The sequence below is a fragment of the Polypterus senegalus genome, chromosome 12 (assembly GCF_016835505.1).
Source record: "Polypterus senegalus isolate Bchr_013 chromosome 12, ASM1683550v1, whole genome shotgun sequence".
NCBI lineage: Eukaryota > Metazoa > Chordata > Cladistia > Polypteriformes > Polypteridae > Polypterus > Polypterus senegalus.
Window position 1 is genome coordinate 92,464,753 of NC_053165.1, and position 26,310 is coordinate 92,491,062.

The window sequence follows — 26,310 nt, forward strand, 5'->3', positions numbered from 1 at the left end:
AACATGCTACTTTAGTTATGATGGGATTTGAGAAACTAGTAAATTAAATGATTTTAAGATGAACTTTATGATGTTCTACTTTAATGACAAAATAAACTACATGATTAAAGTGGAAATTTCGAGATTAAAGTTGACATTTTGTGCTTTTTTCCCACTGTGAGTCTATTTTTTTTTTCTCTGTACCCTAATTAGCTTTCATATGACACTCAGACGGTGGGCTACAACTCGCCTTTTCACGGCAACTTTGATATCTGATAACTTCTTTTTTATTTTGGGCACTGTGCGACTTTGTGAACTTGAGCTTTCGAGTTTCTCTAACACGCTATGTCACTCGATCAACTTCCTTTTGTTGATTATACCATGGTTTATTTGAACAAATAGTATGTTTTTCCTTTGCCTCCACTTGGTATTCGCTGAAATTCTTATATTTTCCCCCGTGCTTTTCCTATTGTCTTTTCACAGAAGGCTGAGCTTAAGGGCGATTTACATTGATTTGCATATTCAAATAGGCGTAATTCTGGGAGGAGTTTGGGCGGGACATAAGGCGCATGCACGAGTGTTACTTTTCACACTGACCGGGATTTATGGAGCAGAAGAACGTGGAAGTTGGCAAACGTACAGATTCCTGCATCTGGATTTTGCTGTGCGTAAGCACATTTCGGTTTCTGTGCTTACGTCATATAATAGTGCGAATTCTACGCACGGCGTTATACATGAGGCCCCAGGACTGTTGATCACATTACTTACAGAAGGCTGACCCCGGGATCGTCAGCCTTTCCTTCATTCCACTTCATCCACTACGACTGCATTTGGACTGTGTTTAGGACTGGGTCGTTAGTGTGTATTGTTGTGTTAGTATTTAATATTGTCGTGGGGGAAAGGGAGGGATAGCTGTTTATTTGGGCAATGCCCGGTGGGCCAAGGACTCTGGTCTGGTCATGGGCCGGCCATTTCATGAAATAAATTTTATGTACTGGTTACTGTTTGACATTAAAATTAATTGTCTAAACTACTAAGACTGACAAAACTACTAAACATTTCCTGTCCGGTACTGCGATAGTCCTATATAATATACCGTATTACATCATCAAGTTGTTTTAGTTGTCAGTACACAACGTTACAGCGAATGTTTTGCTGATTTCTGTTTCGATACCGCTATATTTCAGTTAGCATATGCATTACTGCAATTTATTTTATCTCATATCTAGTATTTAAATTCTTCGGTACTAATAATTAGTTTAGATTATGTATTATGCATTTTATTGTTCTCTGGTCGTCGGTGTGAGCGATAATTAGTAGTTTTCAGCTATGATTATATTTGCATGATGAAATAATGTTATAAAGCACATAAATTTTATTTCTAAGCATGTCGTCAAATTTTAAGTTGTGTCTAAGCAACAGCGTACAGGCAACAGTATAGATAGAGTTCACATCATGGGCTCATAGCAAATAGCGAGCCGCATACCCCTCGTAATAATGGGCTGAGTGGGTCGACCTCGTCACCTCACTCGTTGAAGGATGCCCGGGCCACTCCTGGTTACTCGTATATTTGTTCAGTCAATATACAGCTTTAATCCGCTTACATCCTGTTATTTCTTGTCTCTGTGTGTGAGTGGTGTGAGTCAGGCCAAGCCTGGGATCCCCACCAAAAAAAAAAATTCAACAAGTCACCGTCCCCCCAGGCAGTGTGAATCTGAGCCGCACAACACCAGCAAACACTGCTATGGAGTACAAAAAGACAGTAACCCACAAATAAATGCCTAAATATGAGGAACTGCTCACCAAATATAGAGAATTCCACACGGTGACATTTGCATATCTAAAACGAAATCTGACGACAACAACAGAAAGCACCCCGGGCTGGCTAACAGCATTTCCCAGAATCTTCCTGTTGATGGTGAAATAAAGGCGGAACTGACCATTCAAGTTTCTGTCGTTTTGGCTACTAATAGAGCGTGTCACTTGAATTTAAGAGTAAACTTGTGTCCTTCTTTTAGATTATCCAATCATCCAGCAGCGAGCCTGCATCCCAGGAAGCTCTCACCGTCCAGTTGAGGTTCACGCGTTCATTCCAATCAGCAAGAAAAATTAAGTTTAGATCCTATATGTACACATCTCACATTTCTGCATGCTGGCGTGTACATAGCACGCATATTTTGAATATTTTAGTAAATACGGTAAGTAGCAATTTTGGAGGAGCTCATTTCTCAGAAAAGCCCGAGGCTATCATTTAAAAGACAAAGAGAAAAAGGGGAAAGTGCGTGTTAGCACAAGCACTAAACTATGTGCTAAAAATATTCAAGTATGCATGACCATTAATTCAATTTGACAAAAAAAATAAATAAATAAAATAAGTCAATTTGGATGTTTTCCTTCTGTGCTCTCTTTCACCATTAAGGGATATCAAGGGAAGCACAATGCCAGAACTTATCATAATGTCACTCCCAGGATACTTTGGAAGCTGTTGTGGAGAAGAGTCCCAGTGAGGCATTATAAGCGCGTACTGCCACTGGTATAAGAGAGGCCCCCTTAGCGTCTCTTGACCCGCCGGCTGAAAGTCCACAGTGTTGGTGTGTCACAGAACGGATGTGCAGCATTGTTCATAATGACACTCAGCTTTGTTTAACTCTACTCTTCCTCTAAGACTTCCATGGGGGTCCGGAGTGTGTCCCATAACTGAGCCCGTCCTTTTAATTAGTTTATTGATTCAGTGGGCCTCTCTTGAAGTGAAGCTACCAGCCCAGCACACCACAACATAGTTGTAGAAGACGTGAAGGATGTCACTCAAGTCACATGCTTTTTTGCATGAATATTTTTTCATTCTACTCTAAAGATGCAGTTCAGTAGCTGCCATCTTGTTTAACCACAATGCAGCTTTCAGTGTTTAATGTCTGACCTATAAGAAAACACACTAATAGCTTCTTGAAGAATTTGAAAAACATCTAAAAGTCAACTAAATGAAATAATTTATCAGCTGACCCATATCTACAACTGGCTGTTAATATGAATGCAGTTTTAATGGACTTGGTCTTGTTTGAATGAGACCCCCTCTCTCTCTCTCTCTCTCTCTCTCTTCGGTAATGCTAATGTGTCAAAAGGAAACCGATGGCTGCTCAAAGACTGCAGAATAAGCCTTTTGAGGCCTCTTCAGCTGTTCATGTGGTTTCTAGAGAACGACTTGATATTCTAACTGAGATAATAAAGAAGATATGCAGAAGTCCAGCGCGGCCTGACACGTCACTCCTCTGAATCAGTCTGACCCCGTAAATGGCTGCAGCTCGACCCACTAACTCCTGCTGCTGCCTGCTTTGTGACCAGATGGGCCAATGTGGCTTGATAATTAGCCTTTAATATTAATAATGTTAGTAACAAATATACTATATACTGTATATATATACATATATATACATTTTGTGGAATACCAGAGGCGCTCCAGCTGCCCCAACCGCGGCACAGACTGGCAGAGACACAAATGCAGCACACAACACACATTGTCTCCCTCGCTCCTCATAACACACAGTATGTGAGCACCAAATGTTCACAGTCCTTTTCTTCTCTTCGTTCCCCTCTCTCTCCCTCTCTCGGTTTCTCCACCTCCACTTCTCCTCTCCTGGCAAGCTTCGTCCACCTCCTCCCGAGTCTGGCAGCTGACTCCTTTTATAGGACACCCAGAAGCACTCCAGCTTTCCAACGAGCTTCTTCCACACACCTGGAAGTGCTGCCAAACAGTGGCGGAGACCATGGACCCCAGTGGGGTTGAGCCCCGCTGCCCTCTAGCGTACCAGGGGAGACATTGTCTTGAATAAGCTCTCTCCCCAGGGCCTTCCACTATTGAGGTGTCCTGGGAAGGTTAGGGCCCTGGCTGTCTGCCACTATATATATATATATATATATATATATATATATATATATATATATAGTAAGATATGGCCGCCATGTACCCCGGCCAATACCCCCAAGCCGCCAGGTGGAGCCCTCCTTGCAGCATGGAGGTCCCCAGAAGACCAGCAGGGCATTATGGACCATGCAGTTTTTGTGCACCGCCCTGCTGGATGCCATGGGGGCCACGAGAGGGAGCTGCAGGGAGGACCGAAGAGTTCTTCATGCCCTATGACCCGGAAGTTCGTCATAGGAAGAGCGACGGGCTTCCGGGTGAGAAAAAACATTATTTACCCTGACCCGGAAGGAATAAGGACTTGTGGACTGTTGGGAAGGAACACCTCCGGGTCGGGGAATATAAAAGGACTGTGGGAGCTCCCAGACGATGAGCTGAGTTGGGAGGCAGGGTGGCTAAGCGTCTGGGAGTGGAGGATTGGTTTATTGTTATATTTGTTGTTATTGAAGAATTGTGGAGAGGAGCGTGCTTTGTGCACTTTATTATTATAATAAAATATCATCATTGGATTTTACCTGGTGTCTGACGTATAGTCTGAGGGTACAAGGGTGCGAGAAGCATCTTATTCTATTACTATATATATATATATATATATATATATATATATATATATATATATATATATATATATATATATATATATATATATATATATATATATATATATATACTGGTTGAAATATTTTTACTGTATATTAATGCAAAGAGTATGCGACACGTGTTTTGCCCTAATTCTGGGCTCATCAGGCGTATGCACTCACTGCACCGCCTCTCAGGAATCGAACCTCGGTCGTCAGCGATAGAGGCGAAGCCTCTTGTGCTGCTCCACGGCATGTGGTTCGTTTATTTGACAGTATGTAGATCGGGGTCATTACATTCAAGGCATTCATAGTCTGAATCACAATCTGATTGTATGGGTGGTTACCTACCAGGTAACGCTTGTGGTTGGTCAGCAACATCCGCCACGGTGCCCTCCTTCAGTTGCGAGAAGCAGATCATAAAATGGTTGAAATAGTTTTACTGTCAAATAATGCAAAGAGTACCACCCATACAATCAGATTGTGATTCAGACTACGAATGCCTTGAATGTAATGACCCCGATCTACAGCATGTCAAATAAACGAACCACACGCCGTGGAGCAGCGCAGGAGTCTTCGCCACTATCGCTGACGTCCGAGGTTCGATTCCTGAGAGGGGTGCAGTGAGTGTATACGTCTGATTGATGGACTGAAAGCCAGAAGTCTACATGACCATCATCATCAAGTCCTTCCATGAGAACCCTAAATACAAAGAGGACTGTTTCATTTATGTTAGGTCGATTGCCCAGAGGGGACTGGAATCCCTACAGATTTTATATTTTTTTCTCCAGCCTCTGGAGTTTTTTTTTTTTTTTTCTGTCCACCCTGGCCATCAGACCTTGCTTATTCTATGTTAATTAATGTTGACTTATTTTTATTTTTTATTGTGTCTTCTATTTTTTTTATTCTTCATTTTGTAAAGCACTTTGAGCTACATTTTTTTTGTATGAAAATGTGCTATATAAATAAATGTTGTTGTTGTTGATGAGCCCAGAATTAGGGTGAAACACGTGTCGTATACTCTTTGAATTATTTGACAGTAAAACTGTTTCAACCATTCTATGATCTGCTTCTCGCAACTGAAAGAGGGCACCGTGGCGGATGTTAGTCGACTTGCTGACCAACCACAAGCGTTACCTGGTAGGTAACCACCCATACAATCAGATATATATATATATTGTGACCACTGCCATAGGGGGATGTGGCGGCCCTTCAGAAACCCCCTCTTAAACAGTTTTTCAATGGCAAAGAGTCACACTCTTTCAGTACCTCTTTGCGGGAGCAGCTGACAGCTTGCTGGCTTGCCACGTGAGGGCTACGTACTTTTAAAAGATCGAGGGGCCGCCATTCTGAGGTCTCTCCCTCTCCTGTTTCCCTTCCCCAGACTTCCTGTGTACCAGCCATTGCTGCCGGCCCGCTGGATCCTCTTGATGAAGAGGACTTTGTGTTCTTTTGAGCAGGAGTCATGGCCGAGACATCAAGGTTGACAGCTGTTTCTTGTGAGGCCTCTGTAAGAGACTTGTGTTTGGCACCCCATATTATGTATGTATGTTTATATATATATATACAGTATATACTGTATATACTGTATATATACTGTATACCTAAAACTTTACATTTTTGCTTTTTATAGTGACTTTCATAATTATTAAAACAATCCAATCCTTTTTTGTAACATTTTCCCACTGCCATTCTTTGCATTGCTTTCTCTTTTTTTGCTAAGCTAACACACCTTGTGAGCTCACTTCTTGAGAAAGGTTGGTTTAAATTCAAAAGAGTAATAAATGAGTGTTACACAGTAAAAGGATTCATCATCATACAGAGAAATTCAAAGTTCTGGGTCAAAACACTCATTGCTAACCACTGAGCTGTTCAAATCGAAAGTGTATTTAAGTTGCCATGACTTTTAAACATTTCGTTGCCTGAGCTGCGCCACTGCTTGTAAATGACAGGTGACAATGTCGATTCTCAAGGCGGCTGATTCTCGATGCCTCCGCTCCACAAGCGGTTGGGTTAGGATGACAGAAGGAAATGGCTGATGGAATTTTAAGACTTTGATGTGTTTTTGTAGTGAAGGGACTAGGGCTGCCATCTTTATGCTGACCTGTGTCCTGCTCCCATCTCAGTCATTATTAAACCTCAATCAATCGTTTGCTTTATCTTACGCTCATCTGGTTGTATATACAGTGTCCATAAAAGGTATGCACCCCCCTTGGTTGCTTTCACATTTTATTGTTATCGAAATTTGAATCCTAGTGAAAAATACTCTCTAACCTCAACACAAAAACAAATCTATGCGATGTAGTCTAAATGAATTATAAATATACATCGCAAACCACATAAAGTATTGTCCCTCTTCAATATGACACCTAAACCTTTACTGGTGCAGCCAAATGACTTTAGACCTCACAGAATTGGCTCAATGGCAATCACCTGTAAGCTGATTGTCATCTAAATGCACCTTATCTGGAAGGGCCAACTTATGGTGGACTAAAAGAAAAGAACATCCCGAGCAACTCTGTGAAAGCACAACACAGGGGGTGGAAACAAGAAAATATCCAAATCACAGAATATCCAGTGAAATCAATCATGAAGATATAAAAAGAGAACGGCACAGCTGCAAAAAACAAAAAGTGACAAAGAGATCTGAAGGGGTCACAAGCTACAGTAAATCAATCTCCCTTGGAGTCCAGCTAAATCAGTAATTAAGGAATGGACAGAGTTTAACACTGCTGCAAATATGCAGGAGCAGGTCATCCACAAAAACAGTGATTGTGCAAGAAGGAAACAAGGAAAAGAGGCCACCAGGAGACCTGTGAGAGCTCTGAAGGAGTTACAAGCTACAGTACGTCAATATCCATTGGGGTCCAGCTAAAGTAATCATTAAGAAATAGAAAGAGTGTGGCCAAGCTGTAAACTGAGCAGGCCGTAGAACAAAAGCAGATTATAGCACAGCTGTAAATATGCTGGAGCAGGCCATACGCAGAAACAGTGATTGTCCAAGAAGAAAGCAAGGAAACGAGGCCTTCAAGAGACCTGTGAGAACTCTGAAGGAGTTACAAGTTGCAGTATCCAACTAAATCATCCATCCATCCATTTTCTAACCCGCTGAATCCGAATACAGGGTCACGGGGGTCTGCCGGAGCCAATCCCAGCCAACACAGGGCACCAGGCAGGAACCAATCCTGGGCAGGGTGCCAACTCACCGCAGCCAACTAAATCAGTAATTAAGAAGTGAAAAGAGTCTAACACTGCTGTAATCATGCTGGAGCAGGCCATTCACAAAATTGAGTGATTGTGCAAGAAGAAAACAAGGCCACTGTGAGAACTCTGAACGAGTTACAAGCTACAGTGACTAAGACTGGAGAAGCTGTGCAGATTATAATTGTCATAGCTTTGTGGGAGAGTAGCAAAGAGAAGCAATGCACAGGTCATCTTGGATAAAGTTTGGCAGAAGGCACATGGGAGACTCTAAAGTCACCTGGAGGAAGGTTCTCTGGTCTGATGAGACCAAAATCGCATTTTATTGCCATTAATCTAAACACCATATTTTAAAGCTGTCCATTATCAAAAATACACCATCTCCACCGTGAGGCATGGTGATGGCAACATCAGGCTGTGGGGATCCTTCTCTGCAGCAGGATCTGAAAGGCTTGCAAAAGTAAAATGAATGTAGCAAAATTTGGGAACATCCTGGAGGAACACCTGCAACAAACCAGAACCTTGGGGGAAGATTTGTTTTCCTATAAGACAACAACCTCAAACATGAAGCCAAAGATCCACAGGGATGGCTTCAAAATAACATTGCCAGAGTTCAGATCTCAATCCAAATGAGATTGTGTGGCTGGATCTGACAAAGGCAGTTCACACTGATCACCATGATACCTGACAGAGGGCTGTGCAGATCTGAAAAGAAGAATGAAGAAAAAATGGCAGTGTGGATAGACAGAGAGAGAGCTGAGAACACAGAGACTCAAGGCTGTCATGGCTGTCAGATGTGCATCTACTAAATAGTGACCTGAAGCAGGGATGTTCTTAGGCATACACGAACTACGCATCCGCGTAGGGCCTCGACCGTAACCCGGCCCCGACTTACAATTTTTTTTTTGTCGGACTGTGGGCCTGGGGCCCCTGTCATGCCCTTGGCACTACAGCCGCCTGTGCCAGTCCCTCACATCGTGTGTCACAATTCTCTCCTCATCCTTAATTTTATTGTTCTTTTCCGGATATTTTATTAGAACACCTTCCTGAGCTTATGCTTATGTGTTCAGTTATTTTGTGTTTTATTTTTATAATTTATTGAGAGCACTTTACAGAGATCTGTCTTCACTTTGACATTAAGGAGTCTTTCTCTGTAGATAAGTGTGAAAAATGTGAAATTTTAAATAAACTGTCATTCAATATTTTATAACAATAAAAAGAGAAAAACATCCAATGGGGTGACTTCATTTATAGGTCCTATAGCTCCTCTCAGGCTCCCACTACATCCTCACCGAGTGTGCCCATGATGGACTAAGTTCTGTTGCTGCCTACTTCATTAACAGCGTGGATTCTGGTTTTGTTTAGAAATCTGATTACCGTATTTTCTCATGTACCACGCGCCCTCGTGTAAGACGCGCACCCTAATTTTTACAAAGAAAATCGCGAAAATTGCTTTGCCCCGTGTACGACGCACGTTGTGATTGTATAGGAAGCGTTTAGAGAGTGTGAGTGCGCGAGCAAGTGAGCGATTGAGAGCGACCACGAGTGCACGAGCGAGAAAGAGAGAGTGCGTGAGTGAGCGAGTGAGAGAGAGAGAGAGAGAGAGAGTGCGTGAGCGAGCAAGAGAGAGAGAGAGGGCGAGTGCGCGAGCGACAGAGCAAGTGAGCCCAAGCAGAAGAGGTAAACATTACAGAATTCCATTTCCTCGTGTATGGTGCGCACCTCATTTTCTAATGCTAATTTTCGGGAAAAAATGTGCGCGTGGTACACGCATAAATACGGAACTTTCTTTTTGGAGTTTGCATATCCTCTCTGCGTGCCTGTCTGGGTATTCAGCTTTCTTCTCAAAATGCCATGAGAATGTCTAGCAGCAGAAAGTGAAGGGTTTATTCATGAGTACTACAATGATATGCCACCATATCCAGGTCAGGAGCTTTCCTGCTGCTACCAGAAAAGACTTTCTGTGACTCCTCACTTGCTTTAAAGATAGTTTTGGATGGCATCAACATAAAACAGAAACCTTGAACACAGGGACAAGTCACAAGCACCTGAAGGTAAATTCAGCTTCAAATGCAGTCACGTATAAGAAGTTCAAAAATGAATGAATCACACATGTAATACTTGTATCCTCCATTATCACTTCGAAGATGAGGTGCTTTGGAATCACCCAAATGTTTTAGTGCCAAAGACGGGCAAGGCTTGTTTTTCAGACAAAGTAACAGGCAGCTAGCTCAACCACTTCCCATTTTTATTGAAAACATCTTTATTCTAGGACGTTTTCTCTAACTCAGCACATCACACGTGCTGCCCTCTATCAGATACAGCTGCAATGAGCAAAGTTTTCAAGGCAGGTCGTTAATAATTAGCTGATGCTTTTATAGCCGCAAGTGCACGCAGTCTGCGTACCTTTACAATGTGAGCATTGTCAGGATAAAAGATGGCACACAGCAGATTAGAGGCTGAGACTAACCCTTGGGATTTTATATAACTTCCTTCACAATACACAATATCCCACATACAGTTAACCTGTTTGCTGTGGTGCTACGTTTGGAGCGACTAAAGGTAAAGTGGCCATTACAGCCACACAGTGAGGTCATGATGTTACACTCTTTGCAGGACTTTTGTGCAGTGATCGATATCCTAGTATACTTTGGCAGGCAATCCACTTTATTTAAAGGAAAAGAGTCCATGTGTCTATCTGTGTGTCTGTCCGGTTGCTATAACTCTGTCATTTGAAAAGATGGAGCATCATGAACATTTGTAGTTCATTGAATTTATCATTCCAACAGATGGAGCTTTAGAAACATTCGTAGTAATAAAATGCCTTGTATTTGTCATTCTAACAGATAACGCATGAGAAACATTAACACTGCTTTTACAAATGCCATTCTAAATGGCTCAAAACAGAAACAAACAAATTTAATTTGTCATTTCAACTGATGGTGCACACCACCAGTAATGAAATACATTGCAATTGCCACTTCATCACACAGTACATCTCAAACATTAACACTACTGTACTTTAATGAATCACATACCAAATGGCATATAATAGAGATAAAGGCATTGCATTTGTCATTCCAAGTGATGATGCACACCAAACAATAGTAAAATACATTGTATTTGTCATTGCATCAGATGGTGCATCACATACTGTATATTAACACTGCTTTTACAAATTCCATACCAAATGGCATATAACAGAGACATTGCATTGTATTTGTTATTCCAACTGATGGCGCACACCAAACAGTAACTAAAAACCATTGTATTTGTCATTCAGTCAGATGCCTCATCACAAACATTAACAATGCTTTTATGAATCCCATGTCAACTGAAATATAAGAGTGACATATGCATTGCATTTGTCATTCCATCTAATGGAGCATCATAAATATTACACTGCTTTAATGAATCCCATACCAAATGGCACAAAAAAAGAAATATGCATTGCATTTGTCATTCCAACTGATGGCTCATACCAAACAATAATAAAAAAAATGTATTTTTCATTCCATCAGATGGCACGTCACAAACATTAACATTGCTTTTATGTATCCCATACTGAATGGCATGTAACAAAGACGTACAGTATGCATTCAATTTGTCATTCTAACTGATGGTGCACACCAAACAGTATTAAAAAACATTGTACCAAAAAAAAAAAAAAATTGACATTTGTGCCAACCAATCTACACTCAATAACCCATAATGACAAAGGGAAAATATGTGTTCAGAAAGGTTTGCAAATTTATTAAAAATCAAAAACTGAAATCTCTTCTCCCTAGAACTATTCAGGCCCTTTGCTATGGCTCTTCAAACTGTGCTCAGGTGCATCTTGTTTGCTTTAATTTTATTTTAGATGTTTCTAGAATTGTGTTAGAGTCTGTCTGTGGAAAACTGAATTAACTGGACAGTGTTTAGAAAGGCACATACTTATGCATATAAGGACCACAATTCACACTGCATGTCAGAATAAAAAAAAAACAAACAATGAAGTCCATGGAACTCTTTATAAACCTCTGTGATCAAATTGTGGTGAGCCATGGCTCAAGAATCTAAAGCTGTAAGTATTCCCTGTACCATTGTCAGTTATGGGACACACTCTGGAGCCCCTGGAGGTCATAGCAAAGGAGAGAATTAAAACAAAGCTCAGTGCCATTATGAACAATGTTCAACATTCTCTCTCTAACACACTCACACTGAAGACTTTCAGACAATGAATCATTCAGTAGAAGCGTGTCAGGAAAAGCTAAAGGTGTCCCTTTATACCAAGAGCAATTAGCCAGTATAGCACCTCACTGGAACTGGGATTGGGATTGCCAAGGCAAAAGATTGAAAATGTTTCCTTCCTTTTTGGTCATTCTGGTGTGTAATCAAAACACAGTGTGTGTAAATAAGTATTTATTTATCTAACAGTGTATTTCTTTATTGAAAGAGCTTCTGTAAAAAGCCAAATTTCTATCTATCTATCTATCTATCTATCTATCTATCTATCTATCTATCTATCTATCTATCTATCTATCTATCTATCTATCTATCTATCTATCTATCTATCCTAAATAGTAACTTTTTGATCTATGGCTCAGTCTACTCAATCTACTAAAGAATCAGGTAAGAGCCTGAGTCCTAAAGGAAGATAAATATTAAATTCCAAGTTCTGATTAAAGAACATCAGAAAAAAGAAAGCAAAGAGAAGAAAAGGCAAATCAAGTAGGTATCAATCACTGACAAAACATGTAGAAAATGTCTCTCTGGCTGGGAGTTCTGTCCTGCTCATAAACTTGTCTAAGAATGAACCCTGACTTCCAGTGAGCCCTCAGTTAATGCAGTGGTGAGATCTCAAAGGGGCGGGGCTTGTGACATGGGGCTGGACACAAATCTTCCTGCAGATCCTCCTCCATTTTAAAGATGAAAACAGACATGAGGTCAAAGATTGTGTATTGCTCAAAATCGTATGTCACTTTTCTACTTCCTATAGTGCCTTTCATATCTATCTATCTATCTATCTATCTATCTATCTATCTATCTATCTATCTATCTATCTATCTATCTATCTATCTATCTATCTATCATATAGTGCCTTTAACTATCTATCTATCAATCTATCTACTGGAGCGCCATCCTGGCCACCCCATTTAATAACAAATCAACAAAAAACAGCTCTTGCTCACTTGCCTTCAAGGGGCATTTTCACAGAGGAAAGAAACAAGACCATTAGTGACAGTGCCCCCTCCCATTCAGGAGGGGTATTGCATACCTGATATGCCCCTGATATGGTGATCTTGAACGTGCATGTGTGACTCTATCTATCTATCTATCTATCTATCTATCTATCTATCTATCTGGGATATAGCACCTTTCATGTTTGTCTCTCTTGAACGTAAATGTAAACTATAACATGTAGGAAGAGGAAACGTTAGATTTGAATGTACAGCAGGAGGTCTGAATCTTGAAAGTACGCATTACGATAAGGGCCTCGGAGTCGTATTGGACTCATCTTTATGAATATCCAAACTGTACACAGAAGTGATCTACAATCTCAGAGAATGTTATATCTATCTATCTGGTCAGAACGAGCTGATGAATTATTAAGGGAGATTGGCCTGTGTGATGTTATTTAGTGCCTTTACTACTGAAAACCAGTAGAGCCCGAGGTCTTTACTGTGTTAGTTGTTTGTTCCTACAGTTGATGTACTGACAGTGAAATGACATGTTGATTAGCACACAGTGAAGTAGACGTCTTTCACATCTTTGTAGTTCTTTCTTACTGATCGGTGTCCCAGTTGCTTTCAGAGTGACTTTGTCACGTTTGCACAGCCAGTTAGTGGAGGATGTTACCCTCATGAGTGTATATTATGTTTCATGGCCGACAAAGTCTCTTAATCAGCAAGTGCAACTTGATGGTTTTGCAGTCAAACGTTTTCACCATAATGCAGTGTGTGAAGATCTTTGTCACAATGTAATACCACACTCCATGGCATGCACTACTGTAAAAGGGCTTTTGCCTCCATTCATATTTTTGACACAGTGAATGTTTTTCGGTCTTTTGGCCAAAATGTCGTTTCAGACAAAGGGCACCTGAGTGAACAAAGTGGCCCACCATTGGTCTCAACACATTTATTCTTTTTTTAAACTCCAGGCCAGTTATTCGCTCTGATTTTTTTTGTTGCTGTTATATAGCGCTATATTTGGCATGTTGGTTTCATGCTAGTCTCTTGTATGCTCTGCATACTTTACTGAGCACAGGCACTTACAGAGATTTACAGATAGGAAGCCAAATGTACCCATATCGACACACAGATCTTTAATAAACGCTAATACGCTCACTTGACAACAGACGGATTTGCAGTCGGACTTCACATATCTCATGGTGGGATGTCATGCCACGTGGCCTGCAGCTGCGTATCTTTATTGAAAGTTATTGATGAAAGATACAATATGAAAGGAAGCTAAACAGAAAGCTTAACTTCTACCAGTCAACTGCTAAAACAGAAACTGAACATTCTTCCCCGTGTTGCTTTCTCTAGTTCCTTTTCTCCTCTTAAGAAAACAAGTCTCCACATTGTATTCTGCACTGCATAAAGCCTCCTACAAACCTCCCCTACATATCCTCAATTTAACAATGTGACCTCCCATCTAACATACTGCAACTCTAGCCTGGAAAACTATTTAAAATGATCTGTTAAATGATCTATCTGTGTGTCTTGTGTATCCGTATGTCCATCCGGCTGTCATTTTAACAGATGGCGCATCACAAACATTAATACTGCTTTTATGAATCCCATATCAAATGGCATATAAGCATAAAGAAGTCTGGACAAACTTGTGAGGAAGGCAGGCTCTATTGTAGGCACGGAGCTGGACAGTTTGACATCTGTGGCAGAGCAACGGGCACTGAGCAGACTCCAGTCAATCATGGAGAATCTACTGAACAGGATCATCTCCAGACAGAGGAGCAGCTTCAGCAACAGACTGCTGTCACCGTCCTGCTCCACTGACAGACTGAGGAGACCCCACACTATGCGACTCTTCAGTACCACCCGGGGGAGTAAACGTTAACATGATACAAAGTTATTGTCTGCCTGTATACCTTCATTTTTATCACTCTTTAATTTAATATTGTTTTTTATCAGTATGCTGCTGCTGGAGTATGTGAATTTCCCCTTGGGATTAATAAAGTATCTATCTATCTATCTATCTATCTATCTATCTATCTATCTATCTATCTATCTCGTGCAGATCGCCAAGGAAAAAGAGGTGGTGGCTTGGCAAACATTTACTCGAGCCGGTTAAAGTGTAAAGATGTCAGTTTTGGTAAATTCAAGTCCTTTGAGTATCTCGCCGTTGTTATCCATGGAGATTCTCAAGTTCTAGTTTTATCCGTGTATAGACCTCCAACATTCAATGCGTCTTTTTTTGAGGAATTCTCTGACTTAATGTCAATTTTAATTACTAACTATGACAAACTCCTAATAGTTGGCGACTTTAATTTTCATATAGATAATCATCCATCCATCCATCCATTTCCTAACCCGCTGAATCCGAATAGGGTCACGGGGGTCTGCTGGAGCCAATCCCAGCCAACACAGGGCACAAGGCAGGAACCAATCCCGGGCAGGGTGCCAACCCACCGCAGGACACACACAAACACACCCACACACCAAGCACACACTAGGGCCAATTCAGAATCGCCAATCCACCTAACCTGCATGTCTTTGGATTGTGGGAGGAAACCGGCGCCGGAGGAAACCCACGCAGACACGGGGAGAACATGCAAACTCCACGCAGGGAGGACCCGGGAAGTGAACCCGGGTCTCCTAACTGCGAGGCAGCAGCGCTACCACTGCGCCACCGTGCCGCCCTATAGATAATCAGTGTGACCAAAAAGTAAAAGAATTTATGAACCTCCTGGACTCTTTTGATTTGAGACAGCTCGTAAATCAGCCTACACATAAAGCAGGTCATACGTTAGACTTAGTGATTACTAAAGGACTGAAAGTTGATATAAAGCAGATCACTGATATTGGTCTATCAGACCATTTTCTTCTACTTTTTAATATAGAAATAATGATAAAAAACACCCATGAGAAGCATATTGTTAAAAAGCACTTCTTTGACTCTTCTTTGAAACTTACAAACATTCTAAGCAATCAGTCCATTTATAGTGCCAACTATAATAGTGAGGATAATGTAAATAGTAAGGTGGAAAGATTTAATACTAAAGTGAGAGCTGCTGTTGACAGAGTTGCACCTGAAAAGACAGTTAAAAATCTTCTAGCATTGTTATACCATGGAAGACCCAAAGAGTGTCTGATTTAAAGAGAACATGCCGCAGAGCTGAGCGTCAATGGAGGAAGACTAAACTAACTATCCACTATGAAATATTAAAAGTTAAAATAACAGAATACAATAACACTGTCCGTCTTGAGAGACGCTGCTATTTCTCTAAGATTATAAATAACAATGCTAGTAATCCCAGAGTCTTATTTTCTACAATTGATCGCCTACTAAACCCAGGTAACTCAAAGGAATGCCTCCTAAGTACTTCCAGTAAAACCTGTGAGGCTGTCGCTGTATTTTTCAATCAAAAAATTAATGATATTAGAAATAACATAGTATATCCCTCCAACACTAAGGATCCTCCTAAACCCCAGCATTCTGTTATAAACAAATTAAACTCTTTCACTAGGATAGATTTACCTGATTTACAAAAATAATCTCTCAATTAAAACCCTCCACCTGTGTCCTTGACCCAATACCAACAAGGTTTTTCAAAGAAGTATCAGGCGTGCTAATTGATAATGTTCTTGACATAGTAAATTCGTCATTAGATAAGGGGGTCTTCCCAGACTGTCTTAAGTCTAATCTCGACCCCTCGGCTCTTGAAAATTTTAGACCCATCTCTAACCTGCCTTTCTTAAGTAAAGTTCTGGAGAAGGCAGTCATTATGCAGTTAAATGACCACCTCAATAAACCTGCTATTCTTGATAAATTTCAGTCAGGTTTTAGAACAAATCACAGCACAGAAACTGCACTTGTTAAAGTAGTAAATGACTTGCGGGTGAATGCAGACAGAGGCCATTTATCTGTTCTCATCCTCTTAGATCTGAGTGCTGCATTTGACACCATTGATCACAATATTCTTAGAAATCGCCTTAGTCAATGGGTGGGCCTCTCTGGCAGGGTCTTAAATTGGTTTGAACTCTACCTGGCAGGGAAAAAAATTCTTTGTTAGTTGTGGGAATTACAACTCAAAGACACATGATATCCAATATGGTGTTCCACAAGGCTCTATCCTGGGTCCGCTGCTCTTCTCAATCTACATGCTTCCGTTAGGTCAGATTATCTCAGGGCACAACGTGAGCTACCACAGCTATGCTGATGACACACAGCTGTACTTATCAATAGCACCTGATGACCCCGATTCTCTTGATTCACTAACACAATGTCTTACTGGTATCTCAGAATGGATGAATAGTAACTTTCTCAAGTTAAATAAAGAAAACTGAAATCTTAGTGATTAGCAATAATGGATACAATGAGGCTATTAGAAATAAACTGGATACATTAGGATTAAAAGTCAAGATGGAGGTAAAAAGCTTAGGGGTAATTGTTGACTGTAATCTGAATTTTAAATCACATATTAATCAGATCACTAGGACAGCATTTTTTCACTTAAGAAACATAAGTAAAGTTAGACCTCTTATATCACTGAAAGATGCTGAGAAATTAGTTCACGCGGTTGTTTCCAGTCGACTAGTTTACTGTAACGCACTCCTCTCAGGTCTTTTTTCATTATGTAAAGCACTTTGAGCTACTTTTTGTATGAAAATGTGCTATATAAAAAAATCTTGTTGTATCTATCTATCTATCTATCTATCTATCTATCTATCTATCTATCTATCTATCTATCTATCTATCTATCTATCTATCTATCTATCTATCTATCTATCTATCCTGCCTACTATACTAACATTAATATCTATCTATCTATCTAGACAGAGTGTCACACATGCTCATCTGAGGTTTGCTTTCTGGGCTCATTGGAGTCAAGCACTACCACCCCAGGCCATGAGGGGGTGCTGTCGCTGGCAATTTCATCTCTTTGTTTACTCCCACAGCTGAGAGAAACCGCCCACTGAAGGCAACTGACTCCGCCCCTCCAGTCCCCCTCCACTATAAAGCCAAGGCGCTCCTGGCAAGGGTCGTCTCATTCCTGAGAGAGCAGACCGAACAGCGGGCTCCCACCTGAGTGCTGACCACTTTAGAGAACCTCGAATCCTCTCATTGAGTTTCTGTTTTGCACTGCTTTACGTTTTGTAGTGCTTGTTCATTTTTGGACACTGTAAACATTAAAAGGGGCCACCCAGTTGTCTTCTGTCCAAACAATTTACCCCTTTCGTCTGTGGGCCAATTTCTGGTGGATGTTTCTTGCTTCTCCTGCCATGTCTTCCCTCACAGCAGATGTGGGGGACAGGAGTTGGGCAAAATGATGCTGTGTGACCCTGCTCAGAACAAAGCAGGCGGGTGGATAAGGAAGGCGTTAGTGGGGTTGAGTTTTTCTTTTTTTAAATCTTGCTTTTTAATTCTTTAAAATGGTTTATTTTATTTTATTTCCTGTTGTCTTTCTTTAATACAAATGTGATCGTCAAAAAGCAGAAAACAAAGAGTTAAAGTCAGAAGGGAACCAAGAATACAGCAGGTTTCATTTTCTGCCTGCTTTGCTACTCTGCATGCTCTGTGGCATAAGAAAAAAATAATAAAAAAGGCACATTTCCTCTCTGCAGAAGGCGCAGCTTCCATTCACTCGGGCATTTCAGAAGGCGTGCGCACTCCTTTAAATTTCAGCTGAAGGCTACACAGGCTTTTTATTTATGTATGTATGTTTGAGTTTGTTTTTTTGTTTTTTCTTTGACCATTCACTTGAATGACCTTGAGATGACTAAGTTTTGCTTGACAAATCAGTCATTTGATCTATCACTCAGAGAAAAAAAGGAAGTGCTCTATTTATTGCATCTTCCATTCATGGATTAGTTTAGAAGAGACATTTAGCAGCTGTGCTTTCAGGATGAAACGTTACACAGTTGAGTCACTGCAAATAAATCAATCATCCGTCCATTATCAGGGGCACAGGAGCGGGTGCCCACCCTGACAGCACTGAACATAATGCCAAAGTAAACTCCAGTCCAGTGTGTGGACCCTGCTGGGTCACTGCCAATAATCTGAAATGCATGGCAATCCATTCTTGTTTTACATCGTGCCTTTCAGTGGGTGCATTTGAAAAACTGTAGATATGATATTTAAAATTCTAGCTGTGCTACGCATCTAACATAAGTTGAAGTCTAACTGATCAACGTAGACCTCAGCGTTAACGTTTTCAGTGCACCATCCAATGCACATGTTTCTGTTATAGGCCAGTTGGTATGGGATTCATAAAGGCAGTGCTAATGTTTGGTGTGTACCTTCAGTTGGAATGACATATGCAATGCATTTGGCTCTGCTAAAGTAATTGCCATTTGGTATGGGATTCGTAAAAGCAGTGTTAATGTTTGTGAAGCACCATCTTTTGGAATGACAAATACAAGGCATATGTCTCTGTTATATACCATTTGGTATGAGATTCATAAAGGCAATGCTAATGTTTGGTGTGCACCATCAGTTGGAATGAAAAATGCAATGTATATATCTGTGTTATTTGCCATTTGGTATGGGATTCACAAAAGAAGTGTTAATGATTGTGATGCACAATCTGTTGAAAAGACAAAGGCAATACATCGGTTTCTCTTATATGCCATTTGGTATGGGATTCGTAAAAGCAGTGCTAATGTTTGTGATACACCATCTGTTGGAATGATAAATGCAATCCATTTTATTACTAAAACTTTGAAATGAAGGAGACATAGCAATCGAACAGACACACAGACAGACGTACAAGCACTTATCCTTTTTTAAAATTGTGTGCACATTAACCAAAAAAGTTTGTACATGTTAACACAAATAGTTGCGAGCCTGGGGATCGCCTTGTGGGTAATTGTTCTGGTTGTCTCCGGGAAAAGATAAAGAGTGGGTACCAATATTAACATGGTTTCCGTTTCCTCTAGAATAGAAGAGCAGCCAGAATCTGGATGAGCTCACTTTAGGCACAATGATCACAAGCCCCACCCCTTGTGGTCACCCGGACACTTAAATCAGCATCAACCAGAAGTCAGTGTTCTTTGCTGGACCTGCTTTAGGAGGGGATGGAGTTCCACCTCTGAAGTATCATTTTGAGGAGTGCCTATGAACATCAAGAGCAACAAATTCCATTACTAATAACAACTGACTTCTCAACCATCCATTTTCTAAACTGCTGTATTCTGCATAGGTTTGTGGGGAAGCTCAAGTGCAAGGCAGGAGAGGACACCAGTCCATCGTAGGGTGAACACACAAACACACACACTAGGGCTAAACTAACAGCACCAATCCAACAAACCTACACGTCTTTAGACACCCATGTCAACACGGGGAGAACATGCAAACTCCATGCAAGGAGGACCCAGGACGTGAACCTCAGTCTCCCAGCACTACCACTGCACCGCTGTGCCACCCTCAACTGATTTTCACATTCCATAATTCCCAGTAATGCAAAGACCCACATTCCTGAGGTCACACAGAATAACGTGGCTGGTTTATTGGCAAACTAGAGGAATTGGGGTAGAGTGGTCTGTCTAGGGCGGCACGGTGGCGGAGTGGGTAGCACTGCTGCCTTGCAGTTAGGAGTCCTCAATGTGTGGAGTTTGCATATTCTCCCCGTGTCTGCGTGGGTTTCCTCCGGGCACTCCGGTTTCTTCCCACAGTCCAAAGACATGCAAGTTAGGTGGATTGGTGATTCTAAATTGGCCTTGGTGTGTGTCCTGTGGTGGGTTGGCACCCTGCCCTGGATTGGTTCCTGCCTTGTGCCCTGTGTTGGCTGGGATTGGCTCCAGCAGACCCGCGTGACACTGTATTCAAATTCAGCGGGTTGGAAAATGGATGGATGGATGGTTTGTCAATAATCATAACCCCAATGGACCCTAGCATTATTGCACAGAGTTCCATTGTGAGCTCCTTTATAATTATAGATTGAAAGCTGAGGAGCATTTATAGAAATCAGAAAAAGCCATTCATAAATTGAATCATTTTACCAATCCAAGAGGAAAGGCAGATAAAAATCATCTGAATTAGTGCAGGCGGACTTGGACAGCGTGCGCTCTTGGGTAGAGGAGATTGAGCTGCTTACGTTGGCAGATGATATACCAAGATAGGTGGATTGGCAGATAATCGAGAATCTGATGAATCATCAGAGAAGGACTTGGACAGCAGACAGGCTTGGGCAGATTGGTGATAGATGAAATTTAATGTCAGTAAATGTAACGTGTTACACATAGCAAGTAAAAATGTGAGGTTTGTATACACAATGGGAGGTCTGAGACTTCAAAGTACCGATTATGAGAAGGATTTGGGGGTCTTCATGTGCTCATCACTATCTACATCCAAACAGGATACACACACAATCGAGAAGGCTAACAGAATGTCAGGTTACATAGCACCTTGAAGTGTGGAGTACAAGTCCAAGAAGGTTCTGCTCAAGCTTTATAACACACTGGTGAGGCCTCATCTGGAGTACTGGGGGAAGTTCTGGTCTCCAGCCTATAAAAAGGACATAAGAGTGCTAGAAAAAGTCCAGAGAAGAGCAGCCGGGTTGACTCAGGGAGTACGAGTAAGAGAAGAGGATATGTAAGGCAGACTCAAGGAGGTGAACCTTTATCAGTTTAAGCAAACACAGACGAAGAGGTGCAAAACTGGGAACAAAATGAATATGGTGGACCCACTTAAAAATGAGTTCAATAAAAAATACAGGGACATGGTTAGAAACTGAAGGGTAAAGGTCACACAGACATTTGAAGTTTCTCTTCAAGGAAAGAATCACAGTGTGGTGGACAGGAGAATTGTAGGGACCTTCAGATCTCAACCTGATGTTTCTTTGGGCAATCTCAGTGAATAGGATGGACAAGCTTGTTGGGCTAAATGGAGTTGTTCTCGTCACAATTGTTTGAATGCCTTCTTGTGATAGATGGGGACAGCAAACCTCCGCAATACGCATTGTGGGTCAAGAAGACTCCAGAATGGCTGCTGGTTTTCAAATCCAAGTAAACTCTTCTATAAATAAGATAAATCACACGGAAAGGTGACATATAAAAGAGCGGTACAAAATGAGCTCTAGATGATGGATATCCAGATCTCATCACAGTTGTTCTAACGGTTACTGAACAACATTCCCAACTGTATATCCTTAAGTTCGTTTCAACTGCCAAAAACCCTGTGGCCAGGGTCGTGGACCAAAGCCCAAGTTTATTTTGAGATGTTAAAAGAAGTTTTCTGACCTGAACACTGTTTAGTGTCACATGTGGGTGGGGATAGGAAAGGACACGTGTATAGTACAGGATGAGGGGATTCAAAATGCTTTGGATATCCTATTGTCTGCTATCTGTAGATTGAATAGGGAAGTGAACCAACAGCCATCCTTTTTACCTGTTGTGCCGATTACAACCTTTGAATCTTTGGCCCTGGTAACGCAGACTTAGTGATGGTTAAATAAAACGTTGGTCGGTGTGACAATTTAAAATATTATCCAAAATATTTTTTAAAAATTACACAACTCCAAAACTATTAGGAAAATTGAGCAAAAAATCCTTGACATAGAAATACTCCCAAATCAAATTAAAAGATCCTATCAATTGTTGGACACAATTTAATACAAAATTAACAACCAACCCATATCATAATGTCCTGTTATTCAGTCCCCGTTATTTTTGGGCATTGCATTCCACTGGTCCGCTGCACAAATCCTGCCGACTATACTATTTGTCATGGAATCACACCATGGGTCAGGTGCAAAATGTATGAGCAGGGTGTATATTGGTGAGATTTTATGACAAAGCATTACATAACCACAGAATTCTATCTATCTATCTATCTGTCTGTCTGTCTGTCTGTCTGCCTATAATAAATGCATTTCTTCTTACTGTATCTACATTTTTAATCTTGCCTACTACTCTATCTATCTATCTATCTATCTATCTATCTATCTATCTATCTATCTATCTATCTATCTATCTATCTATCTGTCTGTCTGTCTGTCTGTCTGTCTGTCTGTCTGTCTGTCTGTCTGCCTATAATAAATGCATTTCTTCTTACTGTATCTACATTTTTAATCTTGCCTACTACTATTTTAGGTTTATGAATAGCTGGATTCCCATCCCATCCAAGCACTGCATAGATGCCAGATGCTGACATGCAAATTCTCCTCCTGTCTGGCCACCAATCTACATGCCTTCAGGGATGCGGGAGAAAGCCAAAATACCTGAGCAAAGCCTACACAAGCATAGAGAGAGAACCTCACTGACAGTAACAGGGCAGGGTTTGAACCCAGGCTCAGCGGCAGTGTTAAGCACTGTACTGCCTAGCTGTGTTTCATACTGATTATACTCAATACAAAGATTATTTGTGTCACATTATAAAAGATACTAAATGGCTGAAGAGACAAAACCACATTTGCTCGCACTAAGCTTGTGGGCATCAGATGTTTTACACCATACATATTACATTTTGGTGTCAAGTTCTCTTTAGGAGAGCAAAGTCTGAAACATGCAAATTCAGTAGCCACTTCCCCGAGGCAAAAACACACAACAAAGAAAAACGATGGCTCAAGAACAACAAAGCTTAAAGGTCGCCAGCTTGGATCCCTCCAAGGGTTAGCAATAACAAAATTAAAAATAATTTCACCCTAGAAAACAAAAGACTTGGAAACAGGCAGAAACACAAAATCCACATCAGACTACGTTCACTTCACCAGACATTTTTTTTTTGTTTTGTATCTTTTATTTAAACCTCTTTTTCTTTTTCCCCAGGCTGCTTTTCCCTTACCTGAGACATCTGTGGCCGCAGATTGATCTCTTTCAGGTTGATGGACTGTTGCTGCAGGTTATTGAGAAGTTGGCACAGAAGGACGCCATCCCTCAGGGCATGGGCCAGATCACAGACCTGGGCACAATCCCAAGTTACCCGGTGATTTTCTGGTAGAACCCGACACTGGATAAGCCATTGGCTACACTGCCTCCACAACTCCATAGTGGAGTACCAAAGTCACAGTAAAAAATAAGAAAAAAGTGTTGAGGAGAAATGTGTCCAAGGGGTAAAACAAAAAAAGCTGTCTGCTGCTCCAAAGCAGAAGCACCTGCACCCGCTGAAGTTTCTGACTCAAGTGAGCAAAAACTCTGCCCCTTTCTCTGGCTTTTTTTTTTTTTTTTTTTTAAGCTGCGTTGCTTCCTCTTCCTCTCACACAGAGTATCAGTCATAAAGATGTCACTAGCAACTGACAAAAAAAAGCAACTTGTTTGACGCGGTGAGACTGGCAGGGAGAAGCCAAAAACAAGAAGCAAAAAAAAAAAGCAAGCTTGCAAAATGCAACGTGCACCGATCTACAAAAAAAAAAAAAAATAATAATCCTCCGTTTCATCTGGATGGGAGAAAACATCAGTAAAATAATCTCAAAGAGGCCCTCAGATAAACCACGACATGAGGATATACAAATATGGGGCGGAGGGGATGCGTGCAACGTTCAAGGGCTGTGCAAAAGTCTTAGGCACGCTGAAGAGTTCACAAAAACGTTTGTCTTTTACGGCGTTTTGATCTCTTCTGCGTTAAAAGGGCGTCTTTTAGCGTTACAGACATTACTTTTGCAAAATGTGAAGCAACACCATAAGATATTGGGATGTCTATAAACTCACTGTGGCAGATGGCTGAGGGGCGACCCAGCCAGGACGCCTTGGAGGACCGGAAGAGGACGTACGCCCACCTCAGACCACATGGGGGTGACCACCCTGGTTGCTATGGGGAGCTCTGAAGCTCGACCCTGTAGGGGCCCGTGGTCACCGCCAGGGGGCGCCCTGATGCCTTGGGTGCCCTGGACCTCAGCACTTCTTGCCACACCCAGAAGTACTGGGGGGAAGACATGCAGGGACACCCAGAGTGCTTCCGGGGATACAGCCAGCACTTCCGCCACACTGGGGTGTGTCGTTGGGGGCCGCCTCCCTCCATTCGGGGGCTGGAGTCGGGAGTGAGGAAGACAAGGTCTGGGAGGAGAAGAGGAGGAGGCCTGAAAACAAGTGAAGGCATTGGTGTTGTGGCCAGGACTTTGGGGGTTTTGAGGTGCACTTTAACTGTAAATATGTGTAATAAACGTGTGTTGGGTGACGTCAACGTGTCCTCCTGTCTGTGTCCGGGCCAAGCTCCATAACACTAACATAGCCCTTTCCAGTTCAAAATTGTGAGATCTTCGTCAGCATAGCGCCCAGAGCTTAATTAAGGGGCTCGTGTTGAATATCATGATGGGCAATAAGACTGGGCACGGGACAAAAACACAAGGTGAGGGAGATGCTGCAGTTCAACCTGCAAATCTCTTCTGCATAAGCATAACTAAAGAAATAAATACAGACACAAGAAACAAGGTGGTAATCCAGCCAAATCAAGGTCTCGACCAAGCAGTCCAAGCTCTTCTGCATAAGCACAAATACAGACACAAGACACAAGGTGGTCATCCAGTCTGATTAAGGTCTTGACCAAGTAGTCCAAGCTCTACAGAGCAGAAACACAACGACAAACATGGCGACAGACACAAAGTGATCATCTAGCATCATCAAGGTCTCTACCAAGCTGTCCAAGCTCTTCTGAACAACAACAACAACATTTATTTATATAGCACATTTTCATACAATAAATGTAGCTCAAAGTGCTTTACATAATGAAAAATAGAAAATTAAAAGACATAGTAAGAAAATAAAATAAGTCTACTTTAACTAATATAGAATAAGAGTAAGGTTGGAGAGAAAAAAAAAATCTGCAGAGTTTCCAGACCATGAGACCACCCGGCCCCCTCTGGGCATTCTACCTCACATAAATGAAACAGTCCTCTTTGTATTTAGGATTCTCACTGAAGGACTTGATGATGATGGTCACGCAGACTTCTGGCTTTTAGTCCATCAATGTTGGAGCATCAGGATGCTTTGAGTAGGTGGTGGTGGCGCAGGCCGCCACCACAAAGAAACCGGAAAAAGAAACAGAAGAGAGAGTAGTAGGGGTCAGTACGGATTTTAGAGCCACCATTAATAGTTATTATAATGAATTGAACATACAGAGTATCAGGATTAAATGAAGGTGAAGTTATGAGAAGGCCATGTTACAGTAATGTGTTTTCAGCAGTGTTTTAAAGTGCTCCACTGTATCAGCCTGGTGAATTCCTATTGGCAGGCTATTCCAGATTTTAGGTGCATAACAGCAGAAGGCCGCCCGCCTCACCACTTCTTTTAAGTTTAGCTCTTGAAATTCAAAGCAGACACTCATTTGAGGATCTGAGGTTTCGATTTGGAATATAAGGTGTCAGACATTCCGATATACTGTATAGGATGGAGCGAGATTATTTAAAGCTTTATAAACCATAAGCAGAATTTTAAAGTCAAAACTGGATGACACAGGTAACCAGTGTAGTGACAGCAAAACTGGAGAAATGTGCTCGGATTTTCTTTCCTAGTTAGGATTCTAGCAGCTGCATTCTGG

At 41.4% G+C, this 26,310-nt stretch overlaps 1 protein-coding gene across 3 annotated transcripts in view; it reads right to left on the reverse strand.

Annotated features, from left to right (window-relative positions):
* The window catches only part of LOC120541354 (proto-oncogene vav-like), a 147,797-nt gene extending 123,841 nt beyond the window's left edge, over positions 1–23,956 (reverse strand). For all 3 annotated transcript variants that reach the window (XM_039772899.1, XM_039772898.1, XM_039772897.1), the window contains exon 1: positions 23,623–23,956. In XM_039772899.1, coding sequence (XP_039628833.1) covers positions 23,623–23,826 — 204 coding nt within the window. In that variant the 5' untranslated portion in view covers positions 23,827–23,956. The remainder of the gene's footprint in view (positions 1–23,622) is intronic.
* Positions 23,957–26,310: the final 2,354 nt, after the last annotated feature.